The sequence below is a fragment of the Hydra vulgaris genome, chromosome 01, assembly GCF_038396675.1.
Source record: "Hydra vulgaris chromosome 01, alternate assembly HydraT2T_AEP".
NCBI lineage: Eukaryota > Metazoa > Cnidaria > Hydrozoa > Anthoathecata > Hydridae > Hydra > Hydra vulgaris.
This window is the reverse complement of record NC_088920.1, coordinates 36,726,738-36,740,478: the sequence shown is the minus strand read 5'-3', so window position 1 is coordinate 36,740,478 and position 13,741 is coordinate 36,726,738. Positions and strand designations below refer to the sequence as shown.

The window sequence follows — 13,741 nt, the reverse complement described above, 5'->3', positions numbered from 1 at the left end:
TTTTTTACTTACTAAAGAGGGGTGCATGAAAAAAAACGTTCGCCTTAAGTATAGTTAATTTTTATTTGATTCGTTATTAAAACAAAAAAAGAGTTCAGTAGGATTTCTACGGGATTCGAACTTGGGTCTCCGCCGACCGTTCCCTCCGCGTTAACCTCTCGACTAAACAAATTGTTTGGAGCTATTTCAAATTTATTAGAATTTAAATTTGCATATATATTTAAAGACGTTTAATGTATACGCGAACTTTGGGGTCGTATAAAGTATCTAAGGTACCCTCCACCATTTTTTTTTTAAATAAACTTTTTTACTGAGAAAAAAAAGTAAAGGAGGGGGGGGGGAGGGCATTTAAGAAACGTATGTACTTTTTAAGGGGGTAGGGGGTGGGGACATAAAAGTACGCATGGCAACAGGGAAGGCGGGGGGGGGGTCAAATTTCAAAATTTTTGGCGTACGTACTTTATGGACGACCCCTAACAAAAGATCCACTATAAATAATACGCATTAGATTTAAATAAATATGTTTTTTTAACCTTGTTTACAAATAATTTTTTACTTAATAAAAATATGAATATTCTTTAAAACAACTAAAAACTTTAACAATTTATATAAATATACAAATTAAATATAAAATTTAAATTAAAAGTATTTTACTTTAGATGAACTGCAACAAAACAAAAGAAAAAAAAAAGAAAAAAGAAAAAGAAGAATAGGTTTGCTTGATGCAGTTAACTTTTATTTTTATGAGAGTCTATTTTTAAGAACAAGCTATAATATATATATAAAAAAACCCAAACTAAACAAAAAAAAAAAAAAAAAAATACATCATATTATATTTGTAACAAATAAATCTATTCAGAATAAAATAATTGATCATTTTGGTTCAAACGCCGGCATTTGAAACAACTATTGCAAAGACCAAGTTAAACAGCATCTTGGAGGGATAGGTATCTTCTAATACATAAAGCTATCTTTCTTTGCACTATTTATATAACTTTATAGAATATATTTATACCACTTTACAGAAATTATTCCGTTCATAAATCAATTTCCAGAAGCTTCAAAATTATTTTCGTATAAGTGCAATTCTTTTTGCATCGCTAACATTGAATTTTCAACCTAGAAATAATAAATACATATTTGATTATAGTTAAACATGTTTAGAAGAACAAAAGACATTTTCATTTATGCAAATGAAGTTAAAGTTAAAAAGTTCAAAATCTGCACCTGTTGTACCAAACTCAATGTTTTATCGACAAAGTCGTGGAATCTAAAAAAAAAGCAAAAAACAAAACAATTAGACTAAAGTAATATGAGCTGAATACTATTATATGTATGACAGTTGTGACTATTTCGCACAATTTTCTTAAAAACTTGTAAAGATATAGGGCGTGTGTTAGGATATGAAATAAATAAAAGCATAAACAACAAGCAACAATTCCTGAAACTTGAACAAAAATAAATAAAGCTTATAAACAAAACCTTGATAACTGTGACGTCTGTAAGTTTTTTTGATATTGCAACAGTTTTTCCCAATCCTCCGGTGTAACAGGAGCTTTACTAAAAAAAAAACACATCAAAAAGCTGAAAATTAGACTAAAAGATTTTAAAGAATAAAAAAATCAGTGACCAGTCAAAACCATACAATGAAATAATTGAACAATTTGAAAAGCTGTTGGAATCTTCTATTTATTTAGAAAATTTTAAAGATATTGTTTTTTAAATCAAAAATTTCAGTTTTAAAAGTTTTGTTTATTAACTAATTGGTAAAATTAAAAAAAAAATGAAGATTTTTTTAACAAAATATTTAATAAATCTCCGGACAAGATCACCCTGCTACCAAAAAATATCCTATGAGGCCTTAGGATGTCCCAAAAAAACAACGTTTTTGAAAAATATATGATGCCACCCCTTTAATGTGTTCTATATGATAAAGAAAATACTGGATTTAAACATTTTTGAATAAAAAATATTTTTAAGGGTTCCCTCACGACCCTTGAACATTTATCGAGTTCCTAATATTATAAAAAAAAAGATTCTTCAAAAGTGTTTCAAAATGAGAATTGGAGTTCCAACTTTAAGTTTTGTAGTTCCAATTCTAATTTTTGTAGTTTAATACAAAAATTAGAATTGCAGTTACAACTTTTTGGTTATCTAATACCCTTTCATGTGTAAATACATAATTAACTGACATTTTTTTTTACTGATGGTTTATAAACTTAAACTAAGATTGTCTCTGCAAAATCATAATGATTTTAAATAAGAAATACATAGAGTGGAAAATTAGAATGTGTAAACTTATTAATAAAAACTTACCCGTCAGCAAATAGTGGTCTTTCAACAAGTATGAGATTTTCTAGACTTCGCATACGCACCAGTAAATAAATATTGAGACCAAGGATAAAAATAAAGCTAAATATCAATTTTAAAAAGCAATGATAAGGAAAAAATTTTTGTCAAAAAAAAAAAGCTTACTGTTTCTTCAGTAAAACGTTGTTTATTAACATTTAATAAACTTTTTATTTATATACATTAAAGACATTCAATGCTTACATAAATGAGTAGACAATAACGTGTCGAGGATTATTTCTAGAAATAAAAACAACAACAACACATATAGAAAATATAAATTTAAAAATTCATAAAACTCAATAGAAATATTTAAAAGCACATTATCTTCTGGAGCAATACTCTAACAGAATAAAATTTAATTGCGAGGGGAGGGAGAGATATGCTCATTATAACGCTTTATGACATATAACAAATACCTGTTGTTACTATATGTAATCAAATATATAATCATAATACTCACACAATAAGTTCTTTATGACTCAAATTAAAATCTGGTGCTTTTACCCTGGAACCTAGAGAAAGAAAAAGTATTAAGGAGTTAAATTCAAAATTATTATTTTAATTAATTTAATAAAATCAAACTTTAATAAATTTATTGAAACTAAAATTATTTTTTGAAACTAAATGTTACTTTCTTAATTGTTTATTGCTTTAAAATTTTAAAATAAAATTATAGTAAATAGACCGCCCAATATTTTCTAAAATAACACAAACCATGTTTTATATAAACACTAGGGTGACCTTAAAAAACAACTTTTCAAAAATTGTATACTGGGACCCACTAAATGAGTTTTATACAATAAAGTAACAATAAATTTAAAAAATTTTTAATTAAAAATTCTATTTAAGGGTGCTGCTAGACCATTTATTATTTAACGGGTGCCTAATATTTTGGGAAAAAAAGTCTATCAAAAGTAGTTCGACCTAGTATTTAAAAGAAGCAAAATTAAACAAAAAAATCATAAAATATGAGTATTATCAAAAAGTACATATAATTTGTGTTTTAATATTCTTGCCAATAATATTTTTTATAGATATTCTTAACATTAACTTATGTACATATATGCATAATAAAAGAAATATTTTTAATTTTAGATCATTTGAATAATTAAAGCTATAATTAGGGATTGCAATCCCGGGATCCCGTATCCCGGATGTTTTTGGGTCCCGAAAATCCCGGGATTCTAAACACAAAATCCCGGGATTTTCGGGATTATAGCAGGATTGAACTAATTAAATTATTTTGTAAAACAAAATGTTCAAAGTTGGTAACTATACTGAATTATAACGAGTTATATAATGCTGCTTTGCAGGTTTATCCTGTTTATGCTTTATCCTTACGATAAATGGAACAAATTTTTGAATAGACCATGGAGTTCGGGAGTTTATCATTGAAAAAAGTTTCAAAAACACAAATTAAGGCAGGTTTGTTTGACTATTGTATAAAAAACAATCGTTAAGTTTGTTGGCAAGACTTCTCGTGTTAAAAAGATAAATTGTAAAATTGTTGAGCGAATTTGTGGTTAAGTGATTGCTTGAGTTTATTAAGTCGCTTGAACGTTTTGAAATGATAACCTTTTTATTGCTTTCGTTGTTTACCGAAATAATGTTTACCGCAATATATGTTAATAATAATGTTTACTAATGCTTGAGGCATCATTTTTTTGCAATGACTTTGGAATAACTGAAGAAATTAATTTTAATATAATGCTGCTTTGCAGAAAGAATAAAGATGATGAAAAAGAAGTCGCTTGACCCAATAAAACAAAGAAGAAAGCTGCTTCGTGCACAACGAAAAGGTTTTACAGATATAGTAAATGAAAGTGAAGGTGCATCTTATGAAGCAGGAGTGTTTTAGATATTGGTTTTTTGTTATTTTTTAAATTAAATTTATGCTAAGGCTGTTATTGTATTTTGTAACATATGTTATTTAACGTAGTTTTGTAACGTAGTTTTGTAACATATGTTATTGTATATTACCTTTTTATATTTAAGCTTTTTTTCATTGATTGAATAATTCTATTTTGGTAAATGTTTTTCAAATATTAGAGTCTTCGCATTTTTCTTTTTTCTGTGTTTTCAATAATGCTCAAGTCGTTTTTTTCAATAATTTTTTTACCTTTTTATATACTAAAAAAAATTTTTTTTCATCAAAAATCTTTATTATTGTTTTTCTCAATATATGAGTTTTTTGCACGCTGTGATAAATATCTTGAGATTGGTTTGTCTGATTGTGTTGAAATTTTCAGGAGTTGTTTATTATATATATGCACATTCACCTTACCAAAAGAATTCATGTTAGTTAACTGGTTCTCATAATAAGGTCTAGGTTCTAAGCCTTTTCGGGGCATTTTTTTTAGGCCTTAAACCGGTTTTCTTACAAAAGCTTCAACATTTTTTTAAATTATTTGATTTTGGCAGGCTGAGTGAAATCATCTGATATTAAAAAGCTGTGAAAATATCATGATCATACCATTATTAGTTTACAGGCTGCGTAGTTCATTTTTAGTGTCCATGGACCCAAAATTTTGACCAAAAAAAAAATTAATTTTTTTTTTTTCCTTTGCTGTGCTTTAAGTATAAAATACTATTTCTTATATGAAAATCATAAAATATGAGTATATTTTAAAATTTTGATTTTATTAGTATAGGACCACCTTAAAAAAAATATCCTTCTAAACATGAATGAAAACAGTGAAAAGGGAACATCATTTTTTCTACACAAAAAAGATAAAGACCCAACTTCAGTGTGGTCACATTATTTGAAGTCTGCGGATAATTTGGCAGCAAAATGTAAGAAATGTGGTGTTATTTTGAAAACATTGGGTGGTTCTACAAAAGGCCTTCATACGCACTTATCAACTAAGCATAATTTGAAAGTAACTTCAGCCGACAAAAATTTACCTAGTTCGAGTCAACAGTTGAATGATGCCAGAACCGACGAGAAGCCTCCTACGAAACGAAGAATAACGAGTTACTTTGCATCCAAAAAAAAAAAACCTTAGACGAAACACTGGCTCGAATGACAGCTTTAGATGGGCTAACATTTAATGTATTTATAACATCAAAAGATTTAAGGCAATTACTGATTACCAGTGGTTTCAAAAATTTGCCCAAGTCAGCAAACTCAATTAAAAGGATAGTGGTGAGTTACAGCTTAAAAATTAGACAGTAAATTCCCAAAGAAATTTATCAATATAAAGCTTTGGGAACACAATTTTCTCTGAGCTTTGATGAACGGACCTCTACAACAAATAAAAGATACATGAATATTAACGTACATATCCCAAATAAGCACTGGAATTTGGGTCTTATTCGTGTATATGGGTCTATGAATGCTGAAAAATGTATTGATGTTTTAAAAACACGTCTAAAGGAGCATAATGTTAATATTGATACAGACATTGTTGCTATTGTTACGCATGGTCCAAATGTAATGGTTCGTGTGGGAAAAATTATTGAGGCTGAACACCAGTTGTGTTTAGTCCATGGAATTCACCTTGCAGTTTGTGATGTTCTTTATAAAAAAAGTTCTACGCCAATGTCCGACACCGAAGCACCATTGAAGGAAACTCAAGATATTGCTGATGAAACAGATGATCACGAAGAAGAAGAAAATATCGACGAGGAAATGGGATTAGGCTTTCTTCCCCCAACAAATGATGGGATAGCAAATATGGATTTACTCACCAAAGAACAAAATATCAATGAACTAGTGAAAAAAGCCCGTAAGGTAGTTGTTCTTTGTAAACGATCCCCAACAAAAAATGATGCAGTCTTGCAAAAATATGTCAAAGAAGAGAAAGGCAGCGAGCTTTCGCTCATTTTGGATTGCAAAACAAGATGGAACTCTCTTCTATCCATGCTAGAGCGTTTCCTTGCTTTAAAAAAATGTATACAGAAAGCTTTAACTGACTTAAACCACCCAGTTTCCTTAAACAAAAGTGATTTCGTGGTTCTTTCGGAAATAATAGAAGTACTTGCACCTGTCAAATTAGCAGTAGATGCGTTATGCAGAAGAGATGCTAATCTATGCACTGCAGATGCAGTACTTATATTTTTATTTCAGCAGATTGCTCAAAAACAATCTCCCTTTGCTAATAAAATGTTCCAAGCTATAAAACAAGAATGGAAAAAATTCGATGTGAAGAAATTTCTGGTGTTTTAAAATACCTTCAAAATCCAAAATATGATGCTGTGAATGATGAAACAAATGTCTGCAAAATTTTTGGAGTTCCTCCTAAAACCCTTATTAGGAAGCAGATAAAAAAACTTATTGAGAGACTAGCTGCTTTTAAAAATGATAATTTAGAAAAATCAAGTATTGATGTTGATGAAAATATAATGGCTGTCGTTAGAAATGAAGAATCACAAGTTCGAGCCTCCCTGTCTTTAAAAGAAAAGTTACAAGAACAAATTGCACAAAGCATGAAAGCCATTCAACCAGAAACACAAACTTGCATCTGAAATGCATCTGTTTGAAAATGGTGGAAACCGGGGGCATAATTTGGAATTAGTATACCAATATTTGTTATCTATTCCACCAACGAGCATCGAACCTGAGCGGGCATTTTCTGCAGCTGGGTATTTGGGAAGTAAAATAAGGAGTAGGCTAAATGACCAAACCTTAAATGCTCTACTATTCCTCCGGGCATATTTTCAGACAAAAAAAGAAAGTTTGTAAATAAAATATGCATTTAATATGAATTGTTTTTTTGTTTTACATTTATTATTTAGCTACCATTTATTTATAAATATAAAATAAAGATTTTCTTTAATTTTTGTCTCTCAATATTAACAAACAACTTATTATGTTATTTTTTACAAAGTAGCTTGTTGCTACAGCAGCTACATTGGTAGCCAAATTTAAGAAAATTTTTGTTTACAAATTTATTTTGAAATTTTGATTGTTTAGTTACTTTAGTCAAATACACTTTAAATGTTCAAATGTTATTTACATATCCAATTATTTAATGAAGGTTATTCTGTAAAGTCTGTAATCTTAAAACATAATATGGTACCGTATATATATTTCTGCATTATTTTAAGATCTTTATATACACCTACTGCCTGTTACACAATTAAAACAATTTAAGGCGCCATAGAAAATTAATTTAAGTCATTAAGGCATAATGAAATTAAATAAAAAACTGATAACATCAAAAAGTATATTCGTATATGCAGTATTAAGTTCTGTTTTTTAGCAAATATCTCACATTATATAAAATCCCGGGATCCAGGGATTTTATTTACTTCAATCCCGAAATCCCGGGATCGTAATTCATGCCCGGGATTGCAATCCCTAGCTATAATGCAAATTGACAAAGTTGGTATTAGATTATTAATTGAGACTTGTCATCGTAATCAGAAGTCTCCACCTGATGCTCACAAATTCATAACTACTGCCTCGGGTGAGGATGCAACTTCCATTCAAACAGTATACAAGTACTACCAAAAGTATTCTACATCAAACATAAGTGATTATAGTCATATCACTTATGTTTGATGTAGAATATTCATACAGATGAATTGAGGTCAGGTAGACCCAGTACATCAACAACTATAGACAACATTGAGATCGTTCAACAACTGCTTGATGAAGACAAATCTTTAACAATAGAGCAAATTTGTGATGTTTTAAACATTTCTTTTGGTTCAGATTATTCAATTATCACCGAAAAATTGATGAAAAGATCAATTTGTTCACATTGGATCCCATATGGCCTCACCCCAGCAAATCAACAAAATCAGGTTGAACTTGCGCATAAATTTCTGACCATCCTACAAGATGAATTGAATGTCGAACGACATCTAATTGTTGTGGATGAGAAGTGGATTTACCGCAGATCGATCGGGTGCAAACGCAGCAATCGCGCTTGGATTTCAAAGGGTAAAGAAGCTCCGAAACGGATCAGGAGATCATAACTTGATGCAAAAAGTATGGTGATTTGCGGTATCTCATTTGATGGCAAGGCCTATGTTGAGGTACTTCCATTTGGACAATCGGTCAATTCAACAGTGTACATGCTTTTCCTATCAAATATCCATTTTAATTTTGTCAACAAAGGCTTGAAAAGAGTAACATGGAACACAATGCTTCTTCAGCATGATAATGCCAGGCCACATGTGTCTGCCGCAGTCAGAGACTTTCTTGCTGAGAAAAAAGTCACCCTTGTCATTCAACCTCCATATAGCCTCCAACTTTAACTTGTTGGACAGACATTTCTCTTCATTTGAACTTTATCACAAGGATTTGGATTTTCAGACAAAAGAAGAGGTTCAAGAAGCCATGTAGACAAATTTAAGGTCACATTCACATGATAATATGCAACGGCAACTGGAAAAACTGAAAACACATTTAAATGAGATTATTTTGAAGCAAGGTGCCTACTTTAGATCCACTCCTAATTTAATTGTTCTATGCTTATTCTTTGTTATAAAAAAATTGATTATATAAACTTTTTGATTGACCCTAGTAATAAGCTTTTTATATATAAATTTTTATTTTAGAATTAGTGCTTAAAAACTATGGTTTTTCTACTAAAAATTCAAAATTTTAATAAGCACTTTGGCAATTTTTTATATAATAAAAATTGTTTTATAAAACAATTATCATTTTTGTATAGTTTCGCTTTTTTTAAGTACTAGTTTAACCTCTTAAAACCTCAAAGAGTTTAAATGTTAATCTTTCAAAAGTTCTTGAATCTGTGGATCAGTTAACATATCTTTGTTTTGGCTTAGCTCAGCTGTAGAAAATTTTCTTTGAGGTATTTAAAACCCTGAAAAACTTGGTTCAGTGTCTTTACAAAACTCTTTATAAGCCCCAAATTTATATGTAATGATGGTAACAAAACCTTTTTGGAGTCCACTAGTCAGATGTGTGCAGCATCATTCTACTAGTGGGTATATATTTTTTCCTGGATCTAAAAACTTCTGGAAAGGCAAAACTTTTGCTTTATAGTGTTCTGTGCTCTAGTATCCCACCCGCAGAGATAGCAATAAAATTTGTATTCCAGTTACATTCCTAGCAAGAAGGCAATTATTTTTAGATCCCTACAGATCAGACACTGGTGGTTACTGTTTGCTTTATTCCTAAATTTTACCTCACAATAAGTATCGCAGAAATCAGATTAAAAATTATTAAAGTTTACTTTATCTAAAGTTGCCATCCCCTCACAAATTTGCCATCCCCTCACAAATTTACCATCCCCTCACAAATTTACTTAAATATTATATTCTAATTTGTAACATCTAATGTTACAAATTAAAATATGCAGGTAACTTTGCATTTATATTATTAAACTGATTATAACTATCTTTTTATTTAAATGTGAATTTTATGAAAATTGTTGTAAATTTTTGGTTAAATCTTGTTTTTTTATAACATTTTAAAAATGGAATTTTTCATTCCATGGCTTTTAGCTAAACACACTGGTCAACAGCCAAAGTGTATTGGTAATTAAATCAGCCAATTATAACTAATTTTGCTGTGCTGAAAATATAACATTAAAAATGTGTCTGTATCTGATTTTTTAATGTGAGATAAAGTTTAGAAAATTTGTATTTCTTATGCTGTGCAGTAGATTCATATAGTTGTAATGTTTATAACACAAGAACATAATGAAATAAAGAAAAAAAAATTACTTACTTTGTTTCTGCAGGACAATGTTAGCATGTTTACTAAACTTTTCTGTAGATTGATTAGATTTAAAAGATTCTTTTCTTAATTTACTTATTGAAACCTTGTTTCCTTTATTTGGAGAAATTCTGGATTCACTTCTTAAGGATTGCACTATAAACATATGACACACTAATAAATGATCATAAATTTAATAGACGAAGGTGCTAAAGTATTTTAACAACTTTAATAAAAAAAAAATAATAATAAAACAACAAAAAATACTTAATTCTAATAAAATTAGAATAAATTAAATTTTGAATAAATTAATAAGCAAAATTTATTCATTAGCATAGCATTTACCTACATTATTTTTTAAGTATCAAATACGCGTTAACTATTTGTTAAAATAAAAAAATAGATATAAAAAAAAAAGTGCATAAAAAAGGATTAAATAAGTATTAATCCTTTTTTATGCGCTTTTTATTGTTACAATCTGTTATTCGGCCAAATTGTTTGCAATATTCGGTCGAATACCTAATATATATATATATATATTTATATATATATATATATATATATATATATATATATATATATATATATATATATATATATATATATATATATATATATATATATATATATATTCTTCCATAACACTTTAGCAAAAATTAATAGCATTTTAACTTAAACAAAAACAAAAGTAAAAAAGAAGAAAGAATAGAAAAACTTACAAAGACACAGATAATAATCTTTTAATGCATCTTCAGTCGTACGAGTAATCATATCTAACAAAATACATTTTAAGTGTTCCATCAATTTTGCACACTAATTTATTCATTAACTTACTCTTCTTATTCTTAAATATTTTTCAATAACACCATGTAACAACATTTTTGTTTATGTTAATTTTTTAATGTTTCTTACATAATTTTTGTATGCTGATTTCAGTGGTACCATTGGTTTTTCTCTATCATCAAGATTTCCTGAGAAAAAGCATAAAGTATATTTCGGAGTTTTCGTATATGTGTAATGCAATTAAAACATTATATATATATGCTGATTTTAACTATATTTGTGTGTTTATTTTCAGTTTAACTAATTACAACTGTTACATGAAGTGGTGAATATGTCTAGTAGATCCTGCAAGCTTTGTCCTGACTCATTCTGTTATGTTTGTGGTTACTATATTAGTCCAACACAAGCTAAACATAAGATTGTCAGTGGTACAAAATTCTTTACTGCATATCATGCTTATTTTGGCATGGCTATGGGAGATCAGGACAAATCGTGGGCACCACACTACAGTTGTGGTAGCTGCAGATCAACTCTGGAAGGATGGCTGCGTGGAATCCGAAAGTCAATGCCCTTTGCGATTCCGAGAATATGGAGAGAACCGACGAACCATCATGATGACTGCTTTTTCTGCATTGTTGACATTTCAAAGTATAAAAAACCGAAAGATAGGCTGACTCTAGTTTATCCAAGTACACCATCTTCTATTGGACCAGTTCCACACAGTGATGAATTGCCTGTTCCTACTCCACCTCAATCCGAAGAAGCAGCTGCATATCATTCTGAAGTAGACTCACCGGATGAACTCAATGATGACTGTGATTTCAGGGAACCGAATGATTCACCTCATTTCCCTATCCAACAAGAACTTGATGACTTAGTACGAGATTTAGGTCTCACTAAATCAAATGCAGAACTTCTGACATCACGTTTGAAAGAATGGAATTTATTAGATCCAAGCTGCAGAACCTCGAAATACCGAAAAAGACATGAAACATTCGCATACTTTTATGTAGTATCAGAATCACTGTGCTATTGTCATGACGTTCGTGGTCTTTTCAATGACATTGGCATTGTTCACAATCCTGAAGAGTGGAGATTATTCATTGACAGCTCAACAAGAAGTCTAAAGGCAGTTTTGCTCCATAACGGAAACCGATTTCCTTCGATTCCAGTAGCTCATTCCGTTCATCTAAAGGAAGACTATAAGAACGTGAAGTTGTTGCTTGAGAAAATCAACTACGACAGTTACAAGTGGGATGTATGTGGAGACTTTAAGATGCTAGCATTTCTTCTCGGTCTGCAAGGAGGATACACAAAGTACTCGTGTTTTCTTTGTTTATGGGATAGCAGGGCTGCAAACCAGCACTTCACAAGACGTGAGTGGCCAGTGAGAGAACATTTACAGCCTGGTTTGCACAATGTTATTAATCAATCTCTGATACCTGTTGAAAAGATCTTACTACCACCCCTTCACATTAAACTTGGTCTTATCAAACAATTTGTCAAAGCATTAAACCCAGATAGTGCAGCATTCCAGCATATTCGGCAGATGTTTCCAAAGGTGTCAGATGCAAAAATTTCAGCAGGTATATTCGTTGGTCCACAGATTAAAGTTATGTTGGCATGTAAGGAGCTTGAGGACAAAATGTCTGCTGTTGAAAAAGAAGCATGGACTGCATTTAGACATGTTGTTCATAGCTTTTTAGGCAACAATAAGAGTGATAACTACAAAGAGATAGTGGAAAACTTAATTGTACGGTACGCAGATATGAAATGCAGAATGTCAATAAAGCTGCATTACCTGCATTCACACTTGGAATTTTTCAGACCAAATTTGGGTGATGTGAGTGAAGAGCACGGGGAACGTTTCCATCAGGATATTCTTGCAATGGAGAAAAGATACCAGGGCAGATGGGATGCAGCTATGATGGGTGACTACATCTGGTGTTTGATACGCGATGACGAGAAACTTCATAAAAGAAAACCTCGTTCTACTGTTCACTTTTAGTGTTTTTTGAGATTGTGAGAGACTGTTACAATACAATATAATGTAACATTATGTAATATATGTAAGAAACATGATGTAACATGAAGTTTTGTAACATAACATAACACTTTTGAATTAGTAAATGTTTTATATTGACTAAAGTAGAATCTAATGCAAAACGATTTATATTAATTATATGTTTAATTGATTTTTTTTTTTTTTACGACCAAACGATTGATGCAATAAAAAATCCAATGTCATATTCAGACTCAGCATACTCAAATTAATTAAGAAACATCAAAAAACTTTGATAAACAGAAATTTTTTTTTTTTTTGTTACATTGTGTAATGGAAATCTTAAAATTCTAATCTATACAGTTGGAATTGTAAGTGAATATATATATATATATATATATATATATATATATATATATATATATATATATATATGTGTGTGTATATATGTATATACACACATATATATATGTGTATATATGTATATATACACATATATGTATATATATACACACACACATATATATATATGCTATTACTAATAAGTTTTATAATTTGCAAAATATTTGATTTAATTATTTAATGGCTAAATGAACAATTTGGTTAGAGCAAAAGAGATTTATCTGCAGTGAATATGGTTAGTGGACCAACAGAACTGATAATCTCTCAAGAAGTGAAATCAAATACTTAGAGGATTTAGTTAGACTAGAGGTTCTTCTGGTGTTTTAGCTGAAATGCTGAAAGCTTTAGGGGCTATAGGGGATCTTAGCTATGTAATGGTACCAAAATAAAATACCAAAGATAAAAAGATGATAAAAATTTATAAAGGATGCAGAGATGCAGAATGTGGCTCATATCAAGAAATTACCAGATAAGTAGTGAGACGATGAGCAAGAGATACACTAGCAGTAGTGACACGATGAGCAAGAAATACACTAGCAGTAGTGACATGATGAGCAAGAGATACA

The 13,741-nt window shown here is 29.9% G+C and overlaps 1 protein-coding gene across 2 annotated transcripts in view; it reads right to left on the bottom strand.

Moving 5' to 3' along the window:
• Nucleotides 1-504: 504 nt before the first annotated feature.
• LOC100212544 (protein Aster-B) overlaps nt 505-13,741 on the bottom strand; it is a 37,564-nt gene continuing 24,327 nt past the window's right edge. Inside the window, exons 15-22 of one of the 2 annotated variants that reach the window (XM_065788053.1) lie at nt 10,708-10,761; nt 10,001-10,144; nt 2,813-2,864; nt 2,554-2,589; nt 2,317-2,412; nt 1,483-1,560; nt 1,228-1,270; nt 505-1,119 (exon numbers count right to left, since the gene is read on the bottom strand). In XM_065788053.1, the coding sequence (XP_065644125.1) occupies nt 1,045-1,119; nt 1,228-1,270; nt 1,483-1,560; nt 2,317-2,412; nt 2,554-2,589; nt 2,813-2,864; nt 10,001-10,144; nt 10,708-10,761 (578 nt within the window). In that variant the 3' untranslated portion in view covers nt 505-1,044. The remainder of the gene's footprint in view (nt 1,120-1,227; nt 1,271-1,482; nt 1,561-2,316; nt 2,413-2,553; nt 2,590-2,812; nt 2,865-10,000; nt 10,145-10,707; nt 10,762-13,741) is intronic. The other variant, XM_065788052.1, reaches the window with a different exon arrangement.